Raw genomic sequence first — 7,512 nt, 5'->3', positions numbered from 1 at the left:
AGGTACTGGTAAATGTTCTTTTCTCTTGTTACAATTCCAGTTCAGAATTTGCATGATATAAAGTCCTCAACTAACATGTTGGGAGGCTGACAGATTGAAACTATAGACGCAGTTGATGGTTCAGGGAGATTTATGCAATCCATCCCATCCTTGCCCCCCAGACTGGCTTCATAAATACCCTAAATATCATGATGTACCATTTCTGTCCTTGCCCTCAAAGGGACACAAATGTGCACCAGACACTGCAGCAGCCACATAGCCATTCTCAGATTCCCTATCTAATTTGTTTAGAGCTATGCATATACAGCTGTTGGTCATCTGTGTTCTCAGTTGCTCTCCATTAACCCTGTAATGGTTATTAACCCTATAATGGCTCAAGTGTAGAGCTTGTTACTGTTCCAATAATATTGAAGTGGCAAAATGAATGAAATGGTGATTAAAAATTAGATGATGGTCATTCATTACATCTGCAGCCTTGAGCTATTTTTGAACACTTCTGTATCGGGTCCTCTTATTTAAAAAGAATCAGGAAAATTAAACAGGCCATGCATAAAATATAACAGAGAACTTTGCCGAATTGTCACTTCTTTTTCCTGATCAGCTGCTCTCTTGTGTTCAGCTCAGGTCTCCATAAAATAATGTAGCATTTAGGGAAGAACATGCAAGACAGTAAGCCAAAAGTTGAAACCAAGATAGAGAAGACTTCCACAGCCACCATATATTTCCCTTTAGTGCTCAGGTAACTTGGCACAAAGGAAATCCAAACACTGCAGAACACCAACATGCTGAAGGTGATCAGCTTGGCTTCATTGAAACTGTCAGGCAACTGCCTGGCAAAGAATGCAATAGTGAAGCTGGTGAAAGACAGAAGTCCCATGAAGCCCAGGACAAGGTAGAACATGAGGTCTGAGCCCTCATTGCATTGCAATATAATCTCTGCTGGCTGAGAGTGACTGTCAGCCTCTGGAAATGGTGGAGAAGTTGTCAGCCACACTGCACCAATGCCTATTTGAATGAGAGAGCAAAAAAGAATGACCAATATTGCCAGCTTCATCCCTACATATTGCCTAACTTTGTTCCCTGGCTTTGTAGCCATAAAGGCCAGCACAACAATGATGGTTTTGGCCAACATGCAAGAAACTGCAATAGTGAAAATGTTACCAAAGACTGTTTGCCGGAGTATGCAGGAGACTTTTGTAGGTTTACCAAGGAAAAGAAAGATGCACAGAAAACAGAGCAACAGTGAAGTGAGCAGAACACAGGTGACACACCAGTTGTTGGCTTTAACTATGGGAGTGATCCTGTGATAAATGAAAATCCCCATTATCACAATGATGATTGCGCAAAAGAAAAGAGCAAAGGAAGCCAAGGTTGCTCCTAGGGGTTCTGTGTAGGACAAGTAGGTAACCACTTTGGGGATGCATTGATTTCTTCTTTTATTTGGATATTGATCTTCTGGACATTTTTCACATTCGTTTGCATCTAAAATTCATATCAAAAGTCTCAGTATTAGCATTTGTTAAGAATCATCATTTTTTTATAATTAGACATTTAGAAAACAATCTGTTTCTCATCAAAGAGACTTATGGATGTGTTCACACATAGTCCCATCATTCCTGTTTCTTAGTCCATTTGATACTACCTATGTTTTTTTTATTTACTTAGATTAGTCTTCAAAATAGACTAGAATTGGCCTTCCTTATCCAAGCATTCTGCATCCATGGATGCAACGAGCCACAACCTGATTTTTTATCAAAAAAACAAATCCTTACATCGTATGTTGATTTTACCACATTATGTAAAGGACACTATTTTACTGAGAAAATGTATATAATGGGACTTGAGAATCTATGGATTTTGGTATCTACAAGGGCATCCTGGAACCAAACCCCAACAACATATCAAGGTCCTATTGTATTAGATTATGTTCTTTTCCTTACCAAAGTGGATGGAAATCCTTCCAGAAGCACAAGAAACACAGTCATAACAACACCTGTGGTTCCCCTGTTGAACAATCCTGTTGTATCCAGGATGGCATTCCTGAACACATCTGCCTTGGGGTAGCATCTAAATGGAAGCAAAAAAGATGGATTCTAAAGTCAATTATGTAGTAATATCTTTATTGTGATATACAGGATGGAAACACCCTCACTTTCCTCAGGGTTATTATGTCCAGCTTCAGTTGCTTTTACCCAAATTATCCGCTCTCTCACCATTGGGAACATAGTTTTCAATCTCAGAGAGAGTGACCCATGGGGGGGGGGTGGCAGGCATAGTGGGACAGGTGTGTAGGCAGCCACCCAGCATCACACTGGAGTGCCCAGGTAATGGGGGGAGATTTGGAGCAGCTTCCAGACTGGAATACTTTGGGATCAGCCCAGAGAATTCTGGCCTTTAGTGTTCCATGGAGAGTAATGGAATAATGTTATGTCATCTAATTTGGTCGGAAAACTCAAGTCTGAAAGGAAGATAATTTTTCCTTATCTTACAAAGATGCTCCAACATGTTTTGAGTGGCTGTTAAGTTTTTGGGGCCAAAGTTAATCTCTGCATCAAATATGATCCCTAGCTGGAATCAGACTTTGGATACTCAAGAATATCACATCCCTTATATTTTCCCTTTTTCTTTAAATATCCTCACCCCTTCAAATTTGTCATTCCACATAATATTGCTTCCATTGATGGTGAACCTTTTGCCCACGGGAGCCTGTGGATCCATACTTCCAACTTGGACTTTCTGGAAAGACTGATTAGGGAATGTGACCAAGTTGATAATGTCAAAAGCAGATGCCAGGTCTCCATTCTCATCAAAAAATATTTCTTCCCCAGCACTGTTATTAAAACGGATGTATCTCAAAAGTGTGCGAAGCTGAATGACAGAAGAAATGGTTGATAAATTGGGTTAGCTGGTGGGAAAGGGGATTTGACTAGCAACCTATCAGTCAGTTAATCAATCAATCAATGAATACTTTCTTGGTAGTGCAGGAACTACCAAAATGAAATACATCTCAAACAAATCAGACATAGCATTAAATAGCAGTTAAACAATGCAAACGTGTATCATATTAAAACTAAGCAGTGAATTAAAACAGTTGCAGAGTGCTTAAATGAGTTTCATACATTTTCCCACCAAATATAATGATGGAGGGACTGAGAGAAAGGTTTAATATCTCAAGCAATTGAAATTGGGAGATATGGCCATTGAGATAGTCTGGACTGAAGCTACAGAAGGCTCTGTATGTTATGACCAGGACTTTGAAATGTGATAATAAGCACATTTAACGAAGAGTTCCATGTTTTCAACTTTTTCTTTTTTTCCCAAATAGCAATTGTAAATATCTCAACATCTTAGCAAACAAGTAGTTGGTCCATCCAGGCTGTGAGTTAAGAGACCCAGCATGGCTCCTCTGGCTTTGCTTCACCCTGGAGCAGGGCAAAAAAGGACCCCACCATTCCTCTTTGAGTGCCAAACTACATGCCACACCCACCCACCACACCCAAGATCTCTCATTTCCCGCTTGTCTTAGTTAGTTAGAACAAGCCAGTTAGCCAAGGCAAAAAGAAAAGGAGGGGAATAGATGTGCACAATCTGTCTTCTTTCTCCCTTGCCTTGGCTAGCTAGCATGGGGGCGGGGGGGGGGGGGCTAGGGTTGTCACACAAGAAAAAAAGGGGGTGATGGGCTGAAAAAGTTTGGGGACTACTGCTTTCATGCATGACAATTGTCTTCCTGAAGGAGATGTATGTAAAAGCATGTCTTTTGTCACACTATTTGGCAGAAGCATACTTTTCTTATCATCTCCCTCTGAAAGGAAAACACGATAGCATGCAGAGTATCAAGGACAAAGCTACTTGTGTCTTCTTGCATGTTGGTTTTCTTTTGTCATGAGATAAAGCTGCCGGAGAAACTGACCAAGTAGATTGTGGCCCGGTACAAATGGGCTGGAAAGGGTCGACTGGAGCCACTTTCATTGCTGCACAGCAGCGCCACAGCAACTAAATTGTGTGGCATTTTTGTGCAGCAAAAAAGGAGTGCTAAAAAGCAGCTCCTTTTTGCACTGCCGCAAGCAGCCTGCGGCAGCATGACCACATCACTGCTGCATCACTCCATTTGGAATCAGTCCAGCAGCAACATCATCACTGCATGCACCTTCTATACGGCGCTGCACAGCGATGATGCCCTAGTCATATGCTAGGGTTGCAGGGCCTATGGGCACTCTGCCACGAGGCAACCGTAGCACATAATGAGGGTGTCATTCAGAGCCCGTTTGTACTGGACCAATATTAGGCTTCCCTCAGGCTTTATCTCAGCATTTAAACTTCAGGACATCTGTATAAAGAACGGAAAGTGAAATTGCAGCCCATGGCCCTCATGCAGCCTCCAAAGTCCTTATCGTATCCCTTAGGGAGCACCAGGGATCAATTATTTATTTATTGTTTGGTTTTTTTGACCATAAAAGCTTTGTAGTGGAAATGGGGAGGGGGGGCATGTAACATTTTAGTCCTATTCCCCAGGCCATTTTTCAGCACAGGCAAAGGCTTTCTAAAAGCAAGAAGTAAAGTCTTGTCCTAGAAGTTGCCTTGCATCCTGAGCTGGGAAAAAGGCCAGCTACTAAACAAATACACAAACTGAAAGTGATTTTTGAGTCACTTGTGTTTTTTACTTTGTTTTAAAGCCCTCTGAAGGGCATGATGTAGCCTCCCCCCCCCCCCCAAATGAAGTGAGAATAACCCTCAATTTTTGAAGCTTTTGGGTGCAAATTCATTTTAATTTTATTTTAAACATTGTGGGATGACTATGTACCCCTTCACGTTCTCATGGAAAGACAACATGGCTCCCACACCTTGACAATTGCACACCCCTGGCAGATATCCTGTGCAAATACACTAGAACCTTGGATTTTGTATATGAATAAAATTGCTTCAGTAAAGCAATGCATCACGCTTCCTAAGAAATATTAACTTGCCTGCCAGGGCTGAACATTCAGAAGGTTCCACTTCTTCTCAGTCACTGGTGCTTTCTGCTTCACATGGAATGAATATGCAGCATGAAGCGCATGAGCTACAGCATAGACAGCATTGTAGATATTGTAGCTCTGACCAGACATCCTCATTTCAAACAAATGTCCAGAGAGGGTGCTGAGTTTCTCTTCACCAGTGCAATTGCTTGCATTTGGGAAATTCAGGTTATATAGTGGAAATGAACAAGTAAACACACTACACCAGAACAGATGTATTTGATGAATCTCCAACCGAAATGGATTTATGTTCTGCAGAAACTCCTGGAATCCAGGCACCTCATTGGAGTGTAAGGCAAAGGCCAAGGTGCCATTGAAGGATGTTACTGCAAACCTTCCCCCACCAAAAACAGTTGTGACATCCCACTGAGCAGTTGTGATCCAAACCCTCTCCATGGACAACTTGTGATCATATTCCAAACCTTCAAGAATTGACCGTAAACCCTCCATAGAATGAGCATTCCCACTGACTAGGATCACATTAATCTTGTATGACCTGAGAACATTTAAAACAGTATTCATTTTTTTTTTAACACTTGGTATGTAATCTGTCACTGTAGGTATGGATTGGGTAAAAGAAATACAAATATCTCTCCCCTGGATGCTGGCACTGAAGGTTCGAAGAAATCTTTCACCGCTTGCATCTTCTGGAATGAGGAGGCCTATCCAATTCCACCCAAAATATTCAAGGAGCTGAATAATGCCAGAATTCTGAGAGGCTTCATCTGGAACCATCCGGAAGAAAGAGGGAAACTGGGTTTTATCACTTAGAGCAGGATCAAAAGATCCACTGCTGATCTGAAAAAAGGGCAAACCAAAATATTTTTAAAATTGAAAAACGGAATTCTTTGATATTGAATAAATATTTTCTTTTCCTAGATTTTAGTGTGTCATCTCAGAGAAACGTGTATCTTGAAAGCCAGAGTGGATTACTCATTTTATGTTGGAGGAAAGAGAACGGCTGGATATTTCTCTTTCTCCTTTTGTGTCATGTCTTTTTAAATTGTAAGCCTAAGTCACCAGTGGCTTTCATGACCAAGCAGGGAATTGAACTGTTGTCTCCAGAGTTGTGTCCAACACTGAAACCACTGCACCTGACTGTCTCCTTAAGAAGAAACCTACCTGTGGAATTTTGTAGCTATTTAAGATGTTGGCCATCTGGAGAGAATTCTGGGAGCTGAACCCAGTGATGAAGGCCTTGAGTCTCTTGTCCCAGACACACTTGTAATTGAGGAAATTCATTTGTCCCATGAACAAAAAGATCAGTGTGGACTCAATGGCTCTCCAGGAACTAAATCCATTGTTATTAATTTTGGATCCCAGTGTGATGTTGGGTAACAACTTATCATTCTCATTGATCTCGTGAATGGCAAAAACAAAGGCAAGAACAAGCTGATAGTTCTTAGGTAACACCCTGCATTGAGAATTGCGATACATCATACATAACTGAATCGCATTTACTTACTTTCTATAAATGAAATATAGACAGGATATAGCAGGAGAAAATGGATATGAACCTTTTGGTATGTTTTTTAGCTTGATCAATAGACAAACCTATAAAGATATACGCTCAAAACACATAACACATGTAGAGTGAAATATTTTGAGAACAGAGTTGTGGTTTGGTATCAGAAGTGATAACTGTCCATCTATTTCAAGAATATACTGCAGAGGGGAGGGAGTAATGTTGTTGTTGCTAGTAATTGAGAGTAAATATTCCTTGGCTATTTGCTCCAAATATATTGGTGAATTGTAATCTACCTTCTTCTTTCCTTAGTCTAAAACGTTCATAACATACAGTAAGAAAGATTTTAATATCAAAGGATTTCTTATCTGTTCCTTGGACACTTGAGAATTCTGCAGTGAAACTTTCTGGTCCTTGGAAATTAAATTGTCTTTCTGGTGGTGGTGGAATTTGTCAAAGCTAATGTTCACATTGCATGGGGTCTGAAAAATCAGTTTTGTCAAAGGCAAAGCCAGTTTGAATTTCTTGAAGAGCCTCCTACCATTTCTTTCATAGATTAAGCACTAAATGAAAGCCTGTTGCTTTATTATTTCCTCCACATCTATCACTGAGAACTTGGCAATAGAATGATTGACTTGGGAAGATATATTTTAATGACACTGGGAACAAGGATGTAGCGGTACTTACAGCCACTGCATAATCCATGGATGCCCAAGTTGCATTATAAAGAAAGACATAGTAAAATGGTGTCCTTTATATGAAATGGCAAAACCAAGGTTTGCTTTTTGGCGATTTGTTTGTGTCTCTGTGTGACTATTTTCAAGTAATGGACAATTGACTCCATGGATGAAGAATCTGTGGATACATAGGACTGGCTGTACTATAACCACTTGGAGCTCCAGTCATCCAAAGAAATATTGGCATATCTGAAGCAGCTGTCAGTCTGAATCTACCATGAAATAATTTAAACTAAACATCTTTCAATTAAATTATTTTTAATTAAAGGAAATTTAAAAGATAAACACTTCCCCT

At 40.3% G+C, this 7,512-nt stretch overlaps 1 protein-coding gene across 1 annotated transcript; it reads right to left on the bottom strand.

The window, feature by feature from the left end:
• Positions 1-580: 580 nt before the first annotated feature.
• Positions 581-6,173, bottom strand: LOC149303906 (vomeronasal type-2 receptor 26-like). The gene is made up of 4 exons (XM_089480864.1): positions 6,138-6,173; positions 2,641-2,868; positions 1,941-2,067; positions 581-1,482 (listed from the first exon to the last, which is right to left on the bottom strand). The coding sequence occupies exons 1-4, from the start codon at positions 6,171-6,173 to the stop codon at positions 581-583; spliced, it is 1,293 nt and encodes a 430-aa protein (XP_089336990.1).
• Positions 6,174-7,512: the final 1,339 nt, after the last annotated feature.

This window comes from Sceloporus occidentalis, unplaced genomic scaffold (genome assembly GCF_023333645.1).
Source record: "Sceloporus occidentalis isolate IW3139 unplaced genomic scaffold, rSceOcc1.0.p SCAF_14, whole genome shotgun sequence".
Taxonomy (NCBI): Eukaryota; Metazoa; Chordata; class Lepidosauria; order Squamata; family Phrynosomatidae; genus Sceloporus; species Sceloporus occidentalis.
The sequence above is the reverse complement of the archived record's forward strand: the minus strand, read 5'-3'. Positions and strand labels throughout refer to the sequence as shown.